General features: G+C 38.8%; 1 protein-coding gene across 7 annotated transcripts in view; it reads left to right on the top strand.

Moving 5' to 3' along the window:
- The first annotated feature begins 729 nt into the window (after positions 1–729).
- The window catches only part of LOC118744211 (growth factor receptor-bound protein 2), a 65,675-nt gene continuing 43,765 nt past the window's right edge, over positions 730–22,639 (top strand). The window contains exons 1-4 of one of the 7 annotated variants that reach the window (XM_036477064.1): positions 730–1,158; positions 11,419–11,606; positions 11,737–11,808; positions 11,963–12,242. In XM_036477064.1, coding sequence (XP_036332957.1) covers positions 12,165–12,242 — 78 coding nt within the window. In that variant the 5' untranslated portion in view covers positions 730–1,158; positions 11,419–11,606; positions 11,737–11,808; positions 11,963–12,164. The remainder of the gene's footprint in view (positions 1,159–11,418; positions 11,607–11,736; positions 11,809–11,962; positions 12,243–22,639) is intronic. The other 6 variants (XM_036477066.1, XM_036477063.1, XM_036477067.1 and 3 more) reach the window with 6 other exon arrangements.

The following is a 22,639-nucleotide window of genomic DNA, read 5'->3' as shown; positions in this document are numbered from 1 at the left end:
ATTATTGTTGCTTTTCCACAATAAGTTTTCACTGAAAACGGCCTCGAGCTCATAAAAATTGTTGAATAATATTGTTATAAAGGCCATAAAAATAACAAAAACATTTAACTAATTACTTTAACTAGTACCTAAGCAATTCCTTTCTGTAGTCAGTAAGAAATTAATTATTTCATATGACTTACAAATAAATAAATAAATAAAATTAAGTACACATGTGGTTTTGTTTGTATGACGGCTGTTACAGGTGACGCCGTTAAGAATGCGTAATCACAGTTGGCGCCGAAAGTAAACGGCTTTAATTGTGCTTGAAAGCCATCACTCGAAACAGGTTCACTTTTCTTCACAAGTCACTCTGAAATACTTCACTTTTGGTGTGTTTTCCCTTTTCTCGAAAATAGCAAACGGCAGCACTGGTATGCATACCCAGCTTTAAAACTGTTGGTTTCGCAGCAACAGTTTGAGCACCACTCGTTTCTCTTTAATCCCTCAATTTCAAAGCAAAATAAATTTCACTCGCGTTGAGTTGGCAAGTGTTCTTTTAAACACTAACAAAATTCCTGATACCATATTGAAGCTTTTGCTGAGGATTTCTTGTGTCTATATAACGCAATACTGCTATAAATGTTATGTTATTTAACGCAAAGAGGTATTTATATGGATACCTTTGCCAGAAACGGCAGCACTGTTTGGGGCTGCCACAGAAGAATGCGATCAAAAGGGAATTCAGAAGAATTTAACTTGTCGTCTGTCAACGTCGTCGTCGGGTGTATGTAAACGCGGTCTGCGCCTGTCGCCTTTTTCTGCACAAGAAATTCTCCAGTAACATTACGCTCGGTAGTTTTATTAATAAATAAATGTATTTAATTTTCTGCTGTGTGTTATACAAATTATGTGTGAAAAGCAAAGTTCATAAATAGTAGCAAAAAAGCTGTGAAATTGACGAGCTGGCGCATAAATTGAAAGGAATAGAAAACGAGAAAAAACCTGTGTGCAGAAGAGAAGTGAAAAGATATTCCTTTGTGTCGCTGCTTGGAATTCGTCGGGTACTTGCCAGCGTGTTTTTGTGTGTGCGCGTTTATGTTAGCAAGCAGGAATTGGGGGAACTGAAAATAAAACCTAACAAAAATCAAGTGAACTTTCTGCTTATATGGCCATCAAGTGAGTGTTGGAGAAACAAAAACAAATTGCTGCATAGATTTGGTTTAAAAAATTCGTGATGATCATAGAAGGCAACAGTGTGCCGCTAACGAAAACATTCATTCACCTTTTGTAGTTGTTGTTCTTGAGGCTATAACCTTTTCTTGCACCCCCTCACACAAAGAGGACAAAGTATGTAGGTAGTTGTTGCTAAGAGACGTCTAACAACCCGTCCAGCCAGGCAAACGATGCTGCATTCCGCGGTGTGACCTGGCGATTTAGGACTATTGCGTTTGCACAGAACAATGAACGTTGGCATCGCTTTGGGTTAAGATATGCTAACTGCCCTGTGCACTGATTTCCTAGCGCTCACATGGAAAAGCATATATAGGTATATACATATCGCTGCCTTAATATAGAAAGAACCTATGTATCACATGTCGTAGGCCGGTGTTTTACTTTATTTAAGCGAATTGTGAGTTGGCTTTCCTTTACGGCGGGTGTCCTTTTGCTTACTGCATCGAATTGCATCTGGCCCTAAAGTTTGGTAGTTTTCTGTCTAGATTTTCGAACTACCAATTTCGAGCCATTCAGTCAACAAATAATCGAATCCTTTTTGATACAGCGTTCAATGGACCAAAATCATTTAACTTTCTGTATTTGTATTCCATGGAGAACTCGAAGATGTGTCAAAGACATCGTCCATGAAATACAAAAACAAATCACATGGCAAATAAATCCAGAGGGGAACAACAAACGCGGAATATCTATGTTATATATAAGAAATATATATACCTACATACACTGCTGGCTATATATATATGTACTATATCGTCGTTTAAAGAACAAAACCGCGTAACTGACATTTGCTGGAGAAAATTGGATTTGCTCACACAAGCTCTTGGCTCAATCCCTATCCATTCGTCCTGAAATATACTTGTACTTTGTACTTTAACCGACGATATATGTACATATGTATGTATATACACATATGGCACACCGTCTTCAAAAGATTTACAACTCAAAATTATACGTTTGTCAGAAAATGCGAAAAACTATCTATATCTTAGCATATAATCATATGGGCAATGGCGACATTACTTTAGGGTTTTGTCAAATTGTAACACACTTTATAAAAGCTCGGTGTATATTTTTAGCGCATAATCTCAAATATGCCAAATTTGGAGTTGTTACTCTTTTGAAGACGGTGTGCGATATGTATATCTATAAAAAACACACAATAGGCGAATGGAGAGACGACGAATAAGAAGATAGGAAAAATGCTCGAAATGAATTGAATTTGATGCAACAAAAATAAGAACAAATACAGTAAAAGCAATAGCAGCAATAACAATTCCCAGATAGCACATGGGTCAGCGCGTTACTTTTCAACCGTAAGAGGGGTATATGATTTCCTTCGAGAACAAAACTTGACAGCTAGCGCAGAGAAGCGCAGCACGTTAGCAACAGCGTCATCACAGAGCCGCAACAACAAACGTGCATACACAAATAACAATTCGCTGAAATATGCCGATTCAGCCGGCGCTGGCAGCGACGTGGCGCACGAATGCCTTGTGCTGAGAACGAAAACAAACAGCAATAAGTTCACAATAGGCATTGCCAGATCGTAGCAATATTTTTTAGACTTATTTGTAGGATTGTAAGCTTGCGATGAGGATAAATTAATTAAACTATTATTTTCACCTCGTATAAAAGCCGTAAAAAGCCAAAGTAATTGAAAATGCTGAATGGAATATCTCTGGCTTAAAATTTTAGCAAATTGAAGTATTAAAGCCATCAGTTAAGCAGACTGTGGCCCTTATTATGAGTTGCATTCGATTTTCGATCTTCGCTGGTTTTCTTTCTTTTTGGCGGGTAGACACTAATTTTAAACAATTTAACAATTTCATGCAGTTTTAAAAAACACAAGCTCGAAAGGCTGCTTTTACTTGTGAAAGAAAATCCCAATACTCAGTTGGCATGATCTCTGAGAACAAATCATAGAGCTGTGGATAGTTTTAAAATATTTTAAATAGGTTCGGCTCACAAACGCCTTTTTAGTCAGTCGGAAGATTTTAGTAAATCTGTAGACAAATTTCTTAAATATATTTTATGTCAAAATATATTGTAAAGACTACACTTAAACTCTCTTAAACATTTACTACTCCTGGCCAGTTCACTAAACTCTCATCCTCTGACGAATCGTTGAACCCCAGAACTTCGTTGGACTAACTTTTACCATGTTTTTATAAACTTGCTTTCTTTTTTATTTCATTTTAATTTGCATAAATTTACATAAATATGCATAAGCACACTATTTAGTTTGCTCGATTTGTAAGCAAAGCTTCTCAGCGGTGAAAAATATACTATTGTGAACAACATAAACGAGCGAAGTTCACAATAGCGCTATTCTTCATCGAATGGGCGCCATAATACCAAATGCAAATTCGTTCTATCAGCACTTTCGACCACAGTCGAAGATCGAATGTAACTCATAATAGGGGCCTGTGTGTATTTGCATGGAGAGCAGCGGAGTGGCAACCGTCTCAACTTTTGTCGCAAGTGGCCATAACTGGCCGTCTCCACAGGATAAAATTTATTGCTGCGCAGCTGTTGTTGTTGTTGTAGCGGCACTACTAAGCCCCGCCTGTTTCGGGTCAACTTTTTAATCATTATCGTCGAGCTCAACTAACGGTAGGCCCAGGAAACGAGCTGTTTCGATGGGGTCGGACCAAAGGGAGAGGGGTGTTAGTTGAGTCGGATTGAGCTGGCATGTGAAGAGGTGGTTGGTGTCGCGGGGGGAGTCTCCACATGCCGGGCACTCATTTGGGATGTTTGGGTCGAGTCTGGACAGGTAGCTTTTTAGGCGGCTACAATATTCAGACCGTAACTGAGCCAGAGTAACGCGGGTCTCCCTAGGTAATTGAAGCTCCGTCTCTTCCACAGGTGGTGATTGGGCTCCGATAACGACATTCTTAGGCCTGGAGTCGAGGTAGGTGGAGACTGACTTCCTATGAATGACGTTAATCGCTTGTCTGTACGTCATTGGGTCCAGTGGTTGGTCTGTGTAGGTCTGGACTGCGTCCTTGTACACGAATAGGTGCCCCCTGACGTGCCTGGGCGGAGGCTCCTCCTCCAGCAGTGGTCTGTTAGGGTGTTCGCTTCTGTGACACCCCACCAGAAACTGCTTACTGAGCATTTTATTGTGTTCCCGTACGGGGAGCACTTGGGCCTCGCTGTGTAGGTGGTGCTCAGGCGTCATCAGAAGGCACCCAGTCGCTGTCCGGAGTGCGGCGTTCTGACAAGTCTGTATCTTCGTCCACTGCGTCCAACTAGTCCCCGGTGACCAAACAGGCGCTGCATAATTTAGAACCGGCCGGCCAATTGCCTTGTATGTTGCCAGCAACGTTTCTTTGTCTTTGCCCCAAGTGCTGCCGGCGAGCGACTTGAGGACCTTGTTGCGGCTCTGTACTTTGTTGACAACTGCAGTTGTGTGCGCGGAGAAGGAGAGCAGGCTATCAAAGGTAACCCCTAAAATTTTTGGGTTGTTCACCGTCGGTATAGGTGTGCCGTCGACGTGAATGCCTAATTCTAGCCTGACCTCCTTCGTCCAGGTGGTGAAGCTGCCAGCTGCCCAGCTGTCATTTTGGTCGCTAGATATAAGTTATATCAGCGGCAATATTTGTGTGGGCTTTTTTATATCTTGATATAAGCATTTGTATGATAGCTTCGAAAACGTATTTTTGCCGGATTTAATCGCTTAAAAAATTTAAAAAATAGGCTATTTTACAACCAAATACATATGTAATTACAAATATTTTAACAGGAAACAGCTCAATTTTTGCTTTTATATTAAAATAATAATGATGTTGCAGCCACGAAGTTTTCGTGCAAATGAAAATGTAGCTGTCAAACTACCAAATTGCCGGCAATAGATTGCAAAATATAAGCACTGATATATATTGGCAAATTATATTCTGACATATGTATCAAGATATAAACTTTATCCTGTGGAGACGGGCAGTAAAGAGTGGCTGACAGTCGGGTCTACGTAACCGGAATGACCTCAATTTATATCTGGCCAAGAACTGTCACTCCAGCAGCACTCCCTAAAACCCTTTGGGGAACTTGTATGCTGCTACAACAACAACAACAACACTGGCTTATTTTTGTTAATAGCCACAACATCTTTATTGTGGCGTCTCTACGTTTACGTATTGCCGTAAATTGTATGACACAAAATCCCAGAGAATTTTACTAAAGGATAATGGCGCACAGATTTGAAGAACCAATCATTTAAATTTTAACCAATGTGATATGATATTTGCACTTTCCAAAGTGATCAAGCTGCTGACCCCCCAAATAAGGTCTGACTTCCTGGACGCATCAAAGTGGTATCTGATGGTTATCAATAGCCGTAAACCCATTGTTGCTAATTTATTCCCTTATTCAACCTACTATGTACTATCGAGTGCAACTGATTCGCCGCTATTTGAACTTAACAGGGTGTTATTGTTAATTCCATACATGGAATAGATCCATAGTATAGTTTCAGGCAGGCTCATCCCAAACTATTTATTTGTCAACTTTATTGTGGCTCATTAGTATTTATTTCAATAGTGTTATTGAGCTTCTCATTGAGATTTTTACTTAAGTCACTAAGGTCTTGCAATAATTTAGCTAATTTATTTTTTTTTAAATAGATGTTAGCTTCAACTTTCGACTGCTTTCATGCCAGAAAAGATACACAAATAGTTAACATATATAAAAGTGCATACACTCAACCCCTCTTGCTGTTTCTGCTTTATAGCATTCTTTCGGCAAAGCGACATACTTGTTTAAATTTTTAGCTTTCAACAAATCTACAACTGTATGTTGGGCTTATCATAGGTACCTCCCGCAGTAATGCAGTCCAATCTCCACGGAGCTCGTTAAGCTCAACGGATTAACTCATGCCTTAATCACTGCCCTGAATGCACGCACTTCAGTACCAATTGGCAATGTGTGGTGGACACACTTACCACCTTGGTAAGGCCGAGCCCTACCTAAACCTCTGATGGTCTTTGGACCACGACATGCGGTTGGAATACAACTGCACATTGAACCCGGGCGGGTTCTACCCGCATTTAGGTATTAAGACAGAGCCGCTGCGATACTCCCCGAAGGAGCCGTACCTCATTGCACAGACCGGTGTAATGCTCGCCAGCCAGACTTGCTCGACCAACTCGACTCACCTGAAATACTAAACTTACCAGACTGCACATGTTCCAACACATTTGCCCATTCTCCCACCTTCCTGTGCTGTCTCCCTAACCAGAGGACAACTCTCGTGTTGGACTCCCTAACCAGAGCCAACTTCGACATAATTCAATTCATGGTCAATCAAATTTCTTTGCGTTAATTCATGTGGCACCCAAACATCGAGCTTCTTTGAAGAGCATCGGCATCTTTGACATCAAAAATTTTCAATCACAGCATTCTCACAGTACACTTCACAAATTTCTCGGCATGTTTTTCTCAGATATTTTTCTCATTTTCGAATCAATATAACTTTTTGCACAAGCGACAAAATACAAACTGTCTTCATTAAAAATTTAGCTTGAAATGTTACCTTTCAAACGCATTACATTAGTGTTGCCAGATGCACATATGAGCATCAACACCACATAGGGACAAAAATGCCGCACAAACTGCCAACACCTAGTGCGCCTCTTGTTTTCACTAGCGGTAAAGTTCGGGTAGCCATCGGGAAGGCGAAAGCATCCAAAGCCATGGGGTCTGGCGGAATTTGCATGCTGATGCTGGCAAATTTTGGTCCAGCAGGAGTAGACTACCTTACCTGTCCATAGCCACTCTCATCACTCCGGACACCTGGAAAATGGGGGAGGTGGTCTCACTGCTAAAACCGGGGAAACCGTCCAACAAGAGAGTTTTATCGTCCGATAACTCTCCTTTCTCCGGTAGCGAAAACACTTGGGTCTCTTCTGCGTCCGCACTATACGAACCACCTGACCCCAGCGAGGCATCAGCATGTGTTCCGTAAACTGCACAGTATTTACAACAACAGCACTTAACGCCATAAACACCCAAATAACACGTGGCATTAACCGAAATCGCCCCTTGAGAGGACATAGTAGCACGACGACAGAGTCGGCGACCATGCCTCGTCGGACCCGGAGTGATGCGCGAGCTATTTTAGCCGGCAGTTCATAATGCATCCTCCGGTGGACAAAGCCAACACAAACTGCCAACAACCTGTGCCCCCTTTGCTTTCACTTGCGGTGAAGTTCAGGTGGCCATCGGGAAGGCGAAAGCCTCCAAAGCCATGGGTCCCGACGGAATATGCATGCTGATGCTGAAAAATTTGGGTCCTGCGGGGGTAGCGTACCTAACGGAGGTCCTCAACTTGTCAATGGCCACTCTCATCATCCCAGACATCTGGAAGGTGGGGAGAGTGGTCCCACTGCTCAAACCGGGGAAACCTGCCAACAAAGGAGATTCGTATCGTCCGATAACACTCCTTTCCCCGGTAGCGAAGACACTCGAGGCCTTGCTACTCCCGTACTTCACAAACCACCTGACCCCAGCGAAGCATCAGCATGGTTTCCGTAAAGTGCTCAGTACAAAAACAGCACTTAACGCCATAAACACTCAGATAACTCGTGGCCTTAACCGAAACCGTCCCTGTGAGAGAACGATTCTAGTAGCGTTGGACTTGTCAAAGGCATTTGACACCGTTTGCCATTCCACGCTACTAGAAGATATAGAGGCCTCCTCTCTCCCACAGAGGCTCAAACGGTGGTCGGCAAATTATCTGAGTGGTCGACATTCGTCGGTAATGTTTAGAGATAAAACGAGTAAGCAGCGAAAAATAAAACAGGGGGTTCCTCAGGGTGGTGTCCTTTCCCCGCTACTGTTTAACTTTTACATTTCAAAGCTCCCTCAACCACCAGAGGGAGTCTCGATTGCCTCTTATGCCGACGATTGCTCGATCATGGCGACTGGGAATGGAATTGATGACCTTTGTTCGAAAGTAAACGGGTATCTCTCCGAACTTTCTCGCTTCTTCACTGCAAAGTGTCTAGCCCTCTCCCCTACGAAATCCTCCGCGACCCTGTTCACAACCTGGACGAAGGAGGTCAGGCTACCGCTGGGGATTCACGTCGATGACACACCAATTCCGACGGTGAATAACCCCAAAATACTCGGAGTAACATTCGACAGCCTGTTCTCCTTCTCTGCGCACTCAACCGCTATTGTCAATAAAGTACAGAGCCACAACAAGGTCCTCGAGTCGCTAGCCGGCAGTACTTGGGGCAAAGACAAAGAAACGTTGCTGGCAACATACAAGGCAATAGGCCGGCCGGTTTTGAACTACGCAGCGCCAGTGTGGTCGCCAGGGACTAGTAGGACGCAGTGGACGAAGCTACAGACTGTACAGAACATCGCACTCAGGACAGCGACAGGATGCCTCCTGATGTCGCCCGAACACCACCTGCACGGCGAGGCGCAAATGCTCCCTGTAAAGGAGCACAATATAATGCTCTGCAAGCAGTTCCTGATTGGGAGCCACAGAAGTGGCCACCCAAGCAGACAGCTGCTTGCAGAGGAGCCCTCGCCTAGGCACGTCAGGAGGCATCTATATGAACTGACGGACGAAGTCCAGAGGTTCATTAAGCAACCTCTGGACCCGACAGCTTACCGACAGGCCCTGAACGGCATTCACAGGGACTCAGTCTCGAGTTATGTAGACTCTAGACCTGTGAATGCCGTTCTAGGCATACCACCCCCGGACATAGACGAGACGGAGCTTCATCTGCCTCGGGAGACACGCACAACACTTGCACAACTTCGCTCCGGCTACTGCAGCAGGTTGAACTCCTACCTGAGTAGGTTGAATGAGGATGTGCCGAATGAGTGTCCGGCATGCGGAGAGACCCCACATGACTCGAAACATCTCTTCGCATGCCCAGAAAACCCGACAACCCTAACGGTCTTGTCCCTGTGGACAAACCCCACAGAAGCTGCACGCTTCCTAGGGTTGCCGTTAGTGGAACTTGACGACAACGACTGAGATACCAACCGTCCTGGGCGGGGTTGTTGTAGCCGCTACAACAACAACAACAGGACATAGTAGCGTTGGATCTGCCAAAGGCTAAAGGAAGACGATAAGACGGTCGGAGAACTATCTGAATGGTCGACATTTGTCAGTTATTTTCAGATACAAAAGCAGCAAACCAAGGATAATTGATCAGGGTTTTCCACAGGGGGGTGTCCTATCCCCGCCGTTTAATTTTAACATACCGAAGCAGTGAGTCTCGATTGTCTCCTATGCTAACGACTGCTCTAGAATGCCCGTGTGGTCGCCGGGGACTAGCAGGGCGCAGTGGACGAGGCTACCGACATGCCAGAACACGGCACTTCGGACCGCGACTGGATGCCTTCTTGATATCGCCTCAACACCACCTGCATGACGGGATCCAGATGCTTCCCATCAATGAGCATAATACAATGCTCTGCAGGCAGTTCCTAGTAGGGTGCCTAGTGATAGAACAATACGAGTACCGAGTACAGAATATCGATACTTTCCATGAGTACTAAGTAGTATCGAGGACTCGATACTTTTTGACAAGTAATGAGTAAATATCGCGAATACCAAAAAGTATCGACGTTTTAAAACCTTGTTTAGGTAAAATTTTTTTTCAATTACTTGAAAAATGTTTAAAAATTACCCCATGGGCATAACGCTCATTTACTTCAATACTGTCATAACTCAAAAAACGAAAAATTAATATATAGTTTGCTCTGGTGAGCTACTGGCAATCGCTATGAAATTTTTATACAACATAGAAGAAGAGGTAGCAGTCATGTGGACATTTGGCTCGTTTAAAACTTCTTTAATAATTGGAAAACGAATCTCTTGCCATGCCTTCGATAACACTGGTCCACACAAAAAAAGTGGTCTTTGCTGTTAACCAGACCCACATATCCACATGTATCTATTGAGGTCCATTTGACTCGTACACCTCCTAAATTTGGAGTTAATTGCGAAAGTTGTGGAAAAAAATGGCAAAAGCGAGTCAAACGGACCTCAGATTCAGATTCAGTGGTTCGAAATACGTGGCGGAAAGTGGGTCTGGTTAAAAGCACACACCAATTTTTTTTTGTGCCGGTGTAAGGAATGGATTAGGAGAGTGGTTTTCGGTTCGATAACTTGGCAATTTTCCAGAATAACGGAGCCTTCGTTTTCCAATGTATTCTATCTTGGTTTTAAATTCGAAATCCAGCCCGCTTTCGAAGAAAATTTTTGTGAAAGGGAGCTTATCTTTCCTTTAGACAATGGCTTTAGTTGTTTTTAAAAGCTTCAAAAAAGCCTTTTGCTATAAACATTTATTTTACGCTTTTAAACTTATTGCAAGATCTTTTCAAAAACTCCGTTAGAAATGCTTGTTAGATCAGACTTCAGCTATTAAAAGCAATGTCTATTCAATTTACAAAAGGAAATAGGTCATATGTATATTTATGTAAACAAAGCAATCTGATTTCTGTTAACTTTTCGCGTTTGCCCTAAAAATACTTGGAAGTACGAGTATTATCGATACTTTTTTGCAAATATGAGTACTGGCAGCGATTCTTTTTTAGAGTATTATAAATGAGTACTAGTATCGATACTTTTCTAAAAAGTTCTATCACTAAGGGTGCCATAAAAACCCTCTGGACCCGACTGCATACCGACAGGTCATAAAAGTCGGTCTCGACTTATGTACATCGATTCCCGACCTGTGAATGTCGTTTTAGGCACACAACCACCCGACGTGGACAGGACAGAGCTTTTTTCATCATCACAATATCCCAACTTCGCTCTGGCTACTGCAGCAGGATAAACTTGTACCTGTAGCAGAGTGAACGCAGATTTGGCCAGTTGGTGTAAGGCATGCGGAGAGTCGCCACATGACTCACGGCACTGCTTCGCATGCTCCCGAAAAAAATAAAAAAAGATTTGAATAATTTTGAGATTTATTTCACCATCTGGCACTGCCGTCACTTTGGGGATACAGAGTTGATTGAGCTCAACGCTGTCATTGCATAGCTAGCGCGCTCCGCACCCAATCGCTGTATGGTAGGTAGGGAGGTAGGCGGCCGGCAATGGAGCATACACCGATGTGCCGATTTCGTTGCTCAGCTTGTTGGTTCATTCTTCGAAGCTATGTCGTGCGGGCGCTACACGTACTAATGTATTCTTTCTCTAAACTCACACATGCAAATTCTATTCGTCTACAGTTCCCCTAAAATAGAACAAATGTGAAACTGAAGCAAAAAGATCGTAAAATAATTGTAAAATATCAAACAAACTTGTTGGCGTGTTCAGAGCGTTTAAAAAAGAAAACAAGTGTTTGCCAAATTAGTAAAATGTAAAATGTAGAAATAAGTACAAGTAAAAAGTGCGGGTTTCTCTTGGTGGGCAACAAGTGCGTGAATTCGTTGAAAGTAACGAGTTTTTTTAATTTTCTTTAATAAAAAATACGCCGCAAAGAGGAAGTTAAACGTATTTTATTGCAGTTATTTTTAATATGAAAATCAAATTCTTTGTTTTTGTAGAATAAAAAAAGATCAGTGAAGCGCGAACAAGCACAAGCAGCTAAAAAAAGTTGAATTTACTTACAAAAATACGTAAAAATAAAACACCAAATTTTAGCAGTAACTAAATAAAAAATAATAATTAAAAAACTCAAATTCATATAAAAGCAAACAACGAAGGCTGACATAAAAAAAAATCTTTTTAACAAAACACAATAAAAACCACTAAAAATAATTTATTTAAAAGAAAAATCTAGACGGAAATCATTGTAAGCTGCACATACACGTTTATTGAGCGATCTATATTAAGCACAAAATTATTAAACAAAAACAACAATCGAGATAGATTAAAGCAACTGTATAATTAATTTGCCAAGTAGCAGCAGCAGCAACAAAAGTAACTTTAATTCATAACGCAAACAAATCACGAAAAAAAAACAACAACAAGCATGGAAGCAATTGCCAAACACGACTTCTCAGCAACTGCCGATGACGAATTGAGTTTTCGCAAAAGCCAAATTTTAAAGGTAAGTGGCCAGCTGATAAAATGTGTATGTATACATAATAAAAATACCAATGTTTTATTTTTTTTATTTTGCTTATATGTGTCATTGGGTGGATGGGTGGGCTGTGTAGTCAAGCATGCCAGAGGTCAGCTGGCACCGTTGCAAACAGCACAAAAAAAAAATTATGTTGCAGCTGATAAGGGTTTTGTTTGTTTTCGAATGAAATTAAATGTGGTACATCTTGATTTCGTGTTCTTCCTTTGAGTAATTTGGAGCTTTGTGTAGCAAAAAGAAATACTTATTTTTGACTCGCGGGTCCAAGGCGTGGCTTCTGTTGTTGTTGTTGTTATTGTAACAGCATACAAATTCCGCAAAGAGATTTTGGGGAGTGTTGCTGCAGTGACAGTGCTTGGCCAGATATAAATCTGGGTCGTTCCGGTTACGTAGACCCGACTGTCGTGGGAACGTGCCTTCTGTTGTCTTCTATCCTGCTAGTCGATTAGATAATTCATAGGCTTAAACGAAACCAGTCCTGCGAAAGAACTGTCCGCAAAGCGCTGGAGCTGTGTAAAGTTGTTTGACGAAGACATTGCAGCATCATCTCTCCCGCAGTAACTAAAACGATGGACATGAACTACTTACATGAGTGGTCGACAGTCCACCTTTAGACCATTAGAGTTCATATACATACAGAGTGGTATCCTATCTAAGCTATTGGTAAACTTCCAGATCTCGAAACTTTCTCAGCCACCGGAGACCGGTTTCCTTGATCTGATATGCTGACGTTTGTGTTCGAAGAGAAACGGCTATCGCTCGGAACTTTCTCACTTCCTCACCGTATGGAGCCTAATCCTCTCCGCGATGAAATTAACGCATAATAGAGGGAGATCAATCGTTTAGTCTAATTACGGTCAAGATATTGTAGCTGCCTCAATATCAACCTGTCCAGACTCGACCCAGATATCCCTAATAAGTGCCCGGCATGTGAAGACTCCCTCCATGACACCAACCACCTCGGGTGGTGAATAACTTGAAAATCTTAGGGGTTACCTTTGACAGAGCGCCACACTCCGGACGAGATGCCTTCTGATGTCGCCCAAAACCACCTACACAGCGAGGCCGCTTTGCTCGCAGTCCAGGACATAACACCATGCTTAGTAAACAGTTTCTTATTCGCTGCTACGCACAGGCACTTGCTGGGAGCACAGCCACCTCCCATGTATGTACATCACAAGGCATCTCTTCGAACTCAGGGACGCGATAGAGACACATTTCACTCAACCATTGGATCCGACAGTGTACCGACAAGCCATTAATGGCACTCGCAGCGAGTCCCTCACCAACTTCGGTGACTACCGATAGCAGAGGAAGAGCTTCAGCTGTCGCGATGGACCAGCGCAATTCTAGCTCAATTAAAGTCTGAATACTCCAGTCGACTCCCAAAAACCAAACAACATATGTGCGGCTTGTAAAGCATCCCGCCACGACCCCAAACTCCTATTCTCTTCACCTTTCCACTTAAACCCCTTAAGCTAACATCCTTCTCCCGTAGGTTTTACCCCATCGAAACAGCTTTTTTCCTGGGCCTACCGTTATTTGAGGTTGACGACAGTCAAGGCAGGGTTTCACATTGGCATCAATCGGGAGCCGGATCTCACTCCCAACTCAACAATCTTCAGAAATCGGGTGATAGGGTGATCGTCAGGCTGGCGAATAGCTAAACTCATTGTTCCCAGAAGAACAGACAAGCTGTGGGAAAAACTTACATCTGACGTTACGAAGCGAGAAACGGTTCTTACTGGTCATTAACCGTTTGGTGCCAACGCCAGAAAGCTGGGCATTGCCTACAATAAATTCGATAGAAGCTGCGGTACCGAAAATGAACAGTAGAGTGAAGTGTAGTATGCACTGTCCGAACGTAAACTACCTCATAAAACTGCCAACCACATGGAAACCTGTTATATGTTTCAATAACTGCTGGTCAGAGCCCTTACCCTATTTTCAGCACTGATGAAGGGCATTCCTAGCACCAATTATTTCAAGACTTATGCTGGAATTCCGCTTGGCATCAAATGGCAAAAATTATACTAACAAAGTTTGGCATTCAAAAATATTCATGTCATTACGTTAAAATAATGGCTAGTGTTCTATCGATGATTTCAAAATACATAATCGTCACCCCATCTACATAAGAAAAATTTTTATTCCGTTAAAGTTTATTTTCGTTAAATTCCTATCAGCGATAACTATAGAAATCACGCTATCGATAAAAATCGATAAGCGCGCTAAATAGATATATACGTAATGAATGTATAATAATTGAGAATAAAATAACGATATCTATTTCGAAAAATATGTCAAGAAATATAACGTTATAGATATATAAAAGTATATCGATTGATACTTCTGGAAAAAATTTATTGTAAATTATCGCGAGATGTTATCGATAACTGTAAATGCATCGATAACGATACCGTTCGATAGTTCAACAAAAACTGGTTTTTAGATCGATATGTTTTGTTGTTATATAAGTCCCACCCCCCTCAGTGCAATTTCACTATGTCTTTATCAGCGATAACGGTAGCTGTCACATTATTGATAACAGAGATAAATAGATAATGAAGAAGAATGAATATATATTATTTGAGATAAAAAGCGATAAAATATATCGTGAGAGATATCTAAAAGTTTATGGTCAACGATATTGTTTGTGACTTACTTCAATACAAAAATTTATGTATATTTTCCCGAGAAGATATCGATAACTAAATCCGTTTATAAGAATATCGATAACGATATCGTTCGATAATTCAACAAAATTGGGCTTATTAATTTCACAGTGCAACAAATTTCAGAAAGTTGGATGTGATGGGAATCGGACCAACAGCATTTGATTATGCTGGTTAAATAATGAAAAAGTAAGTACCAAAGGATTTGAAAAAGTTGGTTGCCATTTCTTTCTTGCCTCAATTTCTAATTTCGTGTTTTCAGGTATAATTAAAAAAATAAAAATAAATAAAAACATATTTTCCAAAGTTAACGGAGCGGGAAGGGGAGGGGATGGGAGGAGTTTACTAGCTTTATATATATGTATATGTTTATATATATATATATATATGTTTTATATATATATACATATATGTTTTATATACATATGTTTTTATATACATACATATATGTTTGGAGGTATGAAAATTGATTTGATATTAATTCACATTTTGACCTCTTTTAATGAATGCAATTGGTCTCATTCCCATCACTTTTTGAGTGTTGCACTGAGTTATTACACCGATAAGTTTTCGATGAACTCCAAATATATACATAATCGCACCCCTTAAGATACTATTATTCTTCCGTTAACTTTCTATTTTTTTTAAACCCTTATCAGCGATAACGATAGCAATCACTTTATCGATAAAAAACGATAACAGTGATACAAACATATATGATATAGATAAATAAATGGACAATAATTGAGATTAAAGAATCTAAATTTATTTCTATAAATACAAATGTCAAAAACATATTGTCAAAGGTATATAAAGTATATCGATAACATTATCGTTCGATATTTATATAAAAAATAACGATATATTCGCACATCCTTCTACACTTAAGTTAAAATTATTCTTCCGTTAACATTTTTTTTTAATTCTCAGCTATAACGATAGCAATCGCTTTATCGATATAAAAAAATATAGCAGAGATAAATAGATAATATAGATAAATGAACGGCTATCTAATAATTGAGAAAAAATCGATATTTATTTCGATGAAAATGTACTTCAAAAACTTTTTGTTTAAGATGTGCATATACATATCGATAACAATATCGTTTGATGCTTCAATAAAAAAGTTATCGATAACAATAAATGCATCAATAATGATATCGTTAAACAATTCACCAAAATTGGTTTACGGATTGTTATATCTATAAGTTATCGATAACTATAAATATGTCGATAACAATATATTGGCTATAAATCAGTAAAAGTGTTGATAAGTAATGAGAACATAGTCACCTCATCTCGCATAAAACCTAGTGAGTGCCACGAATTGACTTACTTCATTTGCGCTTAAAGTAAGCCAAAAAGCAAGTAATTAAATCACGCACTTTAATTTAAATAAACTTTAGCTCAACAACAGTAATATGAATATAGCAGAATCGTTATCCATTCAACACATAAGAGTATTACCAACGAAGACCACCTGCTGCTGCGTGGGGAGAGGAATACAAAACACACTCGTGCACACAAACATACACATTTTAACATTATAAATAAATTTTTGTTCAGTCCGTTGTCTGTTGGTCGAATACAACACGTATGCCATATAAATAAAATACATTCTGGTATTCATTGCATGACTCAGTTTTGTGCATAAGCTTTACATTTCGACACAAGTATTCGCACATCCATAGGTACGTTATCGTCGTTAAGCTTCTAAGAAGTGAATGTTGGCGAAGTCCCATGTGAGCACTCAACACTCACTCGCTGACTTATCCAACAACGGGCTTAGAAAATGCTCCTCAGTCTTCCAGTTATTCATATGCAAATCTGCATGGCAACAACAATAACAACCACAATAGAACGAGTTCAACGTCATCGCCATATAGCCCCATCTCTAGTCACAGCTAGCTAGCCAGTCGGCGAGGCAAGCAGCCGTTGGAGCCAAAATCGACGTGTGTTTTGCCAGCTCGTTAAGGTGAAAAATAAATGCATGCAGAGTTCAAGAGATTTTCTACACAGCGAAATGGCAGCAAAATAAAAACAAAACAAAAAAACAGAATGTAGAAAAGAAAGCATTTTAAAGCAAAAAGCGGAATAAAAAGCTAGAGAAAAATTCATAGTTTTGTGGGAAAGAACAGCTTTTGGGGTCTTTTTTGTAATTTTCTACTTCATCAGCGTAATTCAATTCGAGTTGTCAACAAGCAGCGCAGGGTGACTAGTATATGCAGCTTCGTTTGTCCACCTCATATTCCTTCTCTGCCGCACACTCTTTTTCATTTTACCGACTTATTAAATTTAAGTTCGTCGCAAACCCTAGACACTTGTTAATCTGTTGCTTACTCGGAACTTGAAATTAATACTTCAACACACCGCACAGCCACCCACTGAATCACCCACTTATGTAGTCAACTAAGCACAGGTAACTTCTATAGTTGTGGCATACTTTGAAGTTGACGAAGGCAAGAAAATTGTGAAATACGCTTTAGGGTAGATAAGTTTTAAAGTTTTCATTTTTCATGCTTAGCTAGAGTGTAAAATCAAAGCTAGAAAACTTGAGCTAAACATTTTTCTTTTTTCGAACGAAAATTAATTGAGTGTAATTGCAATTAATGCGAGCGAATGCTTTTGCGTTCCGCAATTTTTCGTTGTGACACAAGGTTTTATATCGTCGATGTTTGTTGTTGCAAATTATTTTATTTTAGTTGCTTATTGTTGACGTGGATTTCGTTTTGGGTACATTATTTTTAGTTTTCTTCTTATCAAGTGAATTGCACTTGAGTACTCGCCGCTACTTTTGAATTATGTCTTGGAAGTGACGTGGGTCGACTGGTGGTCAAAAATATTTTGGGTGGCTTAAACTGGTGGGTGTGTCTCTTTTTTCCTTGGGTATGCTGAATTCACTAACTGCTTTAAAATGCTATTTTAAAGAGGTTTTCAAAATGATTTAATTTTGTTGAAATTGTGAAAGAAAAAACAAATACCTTTGGCTGAAATTTTTACACATATACAGTCATGCTACAAATAATAGGGGTAAAGTTTTTTTTTTGAAAACGGTCGACAGGCAGCGGCAAGCCTCTGAGTGTATTCAGCTATGAAAACAGCTTCTCGTAAAAAATACCATCGCCCTTCTTAGTCGGCGTAAAACTGTAAGTCCCTCCTCTTTGTATAACAACATCAAGGCGCACGCCACAAATCGGAGGAGAAGCTCGGCCAAACACTAGCATATTGTAGCCGTCATCGATTCGCCAACAGTTAGCGAGTGGCGAAACGAACGAACACAATGAGGTACAACCAAACTCGCTATCGTCTATCCGTGCTAGCTAACTTTGTTGTTGCTTTCACATGCAAAATTTTTCGTTAAGCGACCGGAACTCAAACATAGCAAGCAGCGAAGTGGCGAATCGATGACGGCTTGTGTAAGCCCCAATCTGTTACTCTGTAAGATATTTTTATTTTTATTTTTTTGGGAATTGCTGAAACTAAGTTTTTCTGAAAGTATGAATTGTATATAGAAAAGTAATCTCTCAGTTTTCCCAGGTTGGGGATTTTAAGATATTTTTCGATTTGAAGTGGGTCTGGTACGATACGTCGAAATTTAAATTGTCGAAACTAAAAACACGGAAAAAAAATGTCAAAAAAAATTGTTAGAAAATCAAGAATGTCGAGAAAAAAATTGTCGAAAGGAAAAATGTCGAAAACAAAAAATGTCGAAAATAAAAATGTCGAAAAAAAATTCAACAGGTTGATTTATTTAAGTTAAATTCCACTAATCCTATGTACTAATATAATAAATGTGAAAGTTTGTGAGTGAGTCTGTTTGTTGCTCGTTCACGCTAAAACGTATGGATATATTTCAATTTCACAGCCAGAATAAACAGAATGCGATTGAAATATACGTTAACATATCATCAGGAACGTTCTAAAGAATAAGTAAACAAAAAAGTTTATTCCAAACGTTCAGAATGAATAAAGAAATGCAGCTATAATATACTAACATATAAAATATTTTTTGGAGTTGCCTCCTCTTTCAAAAAAAAACCCGATTAATTAACAAGTTTAACAAAATATTAGCAAGCGAAAGCGGTTCAGAAACTATATATTTCGGAAGTATTTTGTAATAGGGTTGCCGCCTGTTAAAAAAGTTTAAATCAATTCTTTGAAAAAGTTTAAACGAAATATTTTAATGTGGGTATCAAACGAGAATGCTTTATTGTAGAAATATTTTTAGAGAGTTGCCATCTTTTCAAAAAGTTAAAATCAATTTAAATAACACGTTAAAAAATTTTTTTCTGCGTAATTTTGCAGAACTTTCTTTTTCTATCTTAGGAACTCTAGAACATTTGAAAATCTACTCAGAACACTTTTAATTTTTATTTTTTGCACACATTCAACTTTTTCGACTTTTTTTCGACAATTTACGCGTTTTGCATTTTTTTCGACCTTATTCATTTCGAAAGCATACGATTTCGACATTTTGCGTTTCGGTTAAACATTATTTCGAGATTTAAAAAATTTTTAAATTTCGACATTTTTATTTTCGACTTATCGTACGGATCCTTTTGAAGTTGGAGGTCGCTGAGCAGCAAATGAAAGTGATTTACATGCAAATTTGTATATATTCAAAAGGCCTTTCTGGGTTTTTGGGGTCCAATGAATCTGAACTTGCAACTTTTTTTTACCAAAAAGGGCCGCGTAGGGTGCGTTTTGATGCAAAACATGTATGGAAAAGTGGATACAATGTTTTTAATTTGTGTCCATCTTTCAAATTACCAACTATTTATGTCCAATTTTTAAAACAACATGTCTTGCTTTTAAATGACCAAAAATTACGCCCAGATCTTCAATAACAAAAATGTATGTCCAGTTTTTAAAATATCCAAAATGTATGTCCAGTTTTCAAATGACCATGAAACTATGCCCAGTTTTTAAATGACCAAGAATTTATATACTACAGCTGTCAAATAATCACAAATTTTTGTCTCGTATTGAAAATTTCCAAAATATGTGTTAAATTTTCAAATACTCAGGTGTCAAAATAACCAAAATGTATGTCCAGTTTTCAAATGACCAGAAAACTATGCCTATTTTCACAATTTCCAAAAATTTAAAGGGACCTAAAGTTTTACGCCGCCTCCGAAGGGTAAACTCGAAGATTTGCCATTACCTGTCGAGAGGCGACTGCTATTAGAAAAAAAACTTTTGTTTTTGATTGTTGCTCGGGCCAAGAATCGAACCCTGGAGCTACCTGCGCACCTTTAACCACTCGACCCCGGCGACCGCCTAGTCTATACGAAATACGTTTGCAATAAAGTTGAGTCTCTGTATTCCAATGTATTCGACCTGCTGAGCTCTATCGCGTTTTACATGATTTAGTCTGTTCCTTTGAACTCCGGACTAAAACCTGTGGAACTGTCAAACTACAATTTTACTCTCTCAAGTGAGAGTAAAAGGAGAACAGATGCAGAAGTGCATGGGAACGCAAAAAGCACTATTTCCTGTAAAAACGTCAGTCGGTTTGTTTACATGTCGTTGGTACAACACTGATTTGGCTGAAATATCACTAAATAATTATTAAATTATTTCGTTGTTTACTTCCATTTTTTAACAAATCTATATATTAATACGCTAACATAAATTTTGTCTCCGTTCGTTTGGCGATTCTACCGAACCGATTTCAAAACCAAGAACACCGTTGGAAAGGCATTTTTTTATGGTTTCGCGATTGGTTGAAAATTACGGCCAAACCATCGTTTAAACATTTTCGTATTGTGTATGGATGTTGCTGCAACATGTTCAATTTGACATGTTTCGCCTGTTGTTTCACTACACATTTGAAATTAAGCTTTGAAATAAAGATAAATATGAAGATGAAGAAATAAATGATAACGATGAAGTCAAAAAAAAGAAGGCAAAAGTGAAGATAAAGACGAAAATGGAAACAATGACAGATACATAAGAATTAGGGTAACTGAAAGGATAAGAACATTTCTTGAATTTATGAAGGCAGTGGTTGGTTGGGAGTAAATTGTCAAATTCAAGGGGAATAATGCACATGGAAATAGTTCTCAGCGGTTTAGCGGTTTGAGAATAAAAACAAAAACAAAGATGCCTAGAGATACAGGCAAAAACTAAGATCAAGGTAAAGTTAAACACTTTGAGGTAAAGATGAAGAGGAATATGCAAAAATAAAGATAAATATGAAGAAAAGAATGAAGATGAAGATCGATTTTCTTATCGATGTAAAACTCGATATTATACATATTTGTATCGATATAACAATCGATATTGCTATCGATAAAATAATCGATATTATTATTGATACTGTTATTGATTAAATAACCGATATTGTAATCGACATAATAATCGATATAATAATCGGTATTGTTATCGATACAATACTGGATATTGTTATCGGTATAATAATCGATTAAATAATAGATTTTGTTATCGATTTAGTAATTTATATTGTTATCGATATGTACAATAATCGATACTTATGGTTGTTATATTTATCGATCGATTTTGCAATCGTATTTTTCTATATGTTAATGGATATTGTTAACGGTATTTTTATCGACACAGTTATGAACAGGGTTATCGATATAATAATCGGAACATGGAATGTGATCACATTACATGGCATCACATCACATTATATCACATGATATGAAGAGACATCACATGATTCACATGATATTACATCATCATCATCATATGATATCACATCACACGATATCACGTGACATGACATCATAGGATATGACATCACATATGCCATGACATCACAAGACTTGGCATCACATGATGGGACATCGTATGACATGACATGGTATTACATGACGTAGCATCACATGATATGACATCATATGGTATGACATCATATGACATGACATCAGAGGATATGACAACACATGACATGATATCCAATCACATCACATAAAATCACGTTACATCTTATCACGTCATCGCACCTCATCTCATCTACGTGAATAGAAAAAGAAAAGGATATAACCAAAGATGTGAAAGGTAAAAACAAAGATGAAGACCAATCCAAAATTTCCGTATTTTTGTATGGTTGTTTTTGTAACCTGTTCAATTTAAGCTGTTTCGCATTTTGTTTTACTTCGTATTTGAAATTAAACTTTGAAATAAAGATAAATATGAAGATGAAGAAACAAGTGATAACGATGAAGACAAAAACAGGCAAAAGTGAAGATAAAGACGAAAATTGAGATAAAGGCGAAAATGGAGACAATGAGAAATAAATAAGAATTAGGTTAACAGAGTTGAAATTTTCCGATAGGAATCGAAATAAAATCATCCATAAAGGTTACTGAAATTTATCCAATCATCGAAGTTTATAATTATCGAAATTTATCCATGCTTATTAAGTTATCGCAATGTATCGAATTATTCAAACTGATCAATGTTTACTGAGTTGTCGAAATTTATAGACACAGAAACTTAGTTGTCCAAATTTACGGATAGTTGTCGAGCTATAAAAACGTGTGGGATTAACGAAATTTGTCAAGTTAAAGAAATGTATCAAGTTATCGATATTTATTGAATTATCATTATTTATAGACTTAACGAAATTTGTCGAGGTGTCGTAATGCACGGAGTTCTTTCAACTTACTCTGTTTTTGTCAATGTTATTGTGGCTTGTTAACATTTTATTTTTAATATTTT

This window comes from Rhagoletis pomonella, unplaced genomic scaffold (genome assembly GCF_013731165.1).
Source record: "Rhagoletis pomonella isolate Grant_MI unplaced genomic scaffold, Rhpom_1.0 Rhpom_scaffold_00008, whole genome shotgun sequence".
In the NCBI taxonomy this organism is placed as follows: domain Eukaryota; kingdom Metazoa; phylum Arthropoda; class Insecta; order Diptera; family Tephritidae; genus Rhagoletis; species Rhagoletis pomonella.
This window is presented reverse-complemented; position numbering and strand designations above follow the sequence as displayed.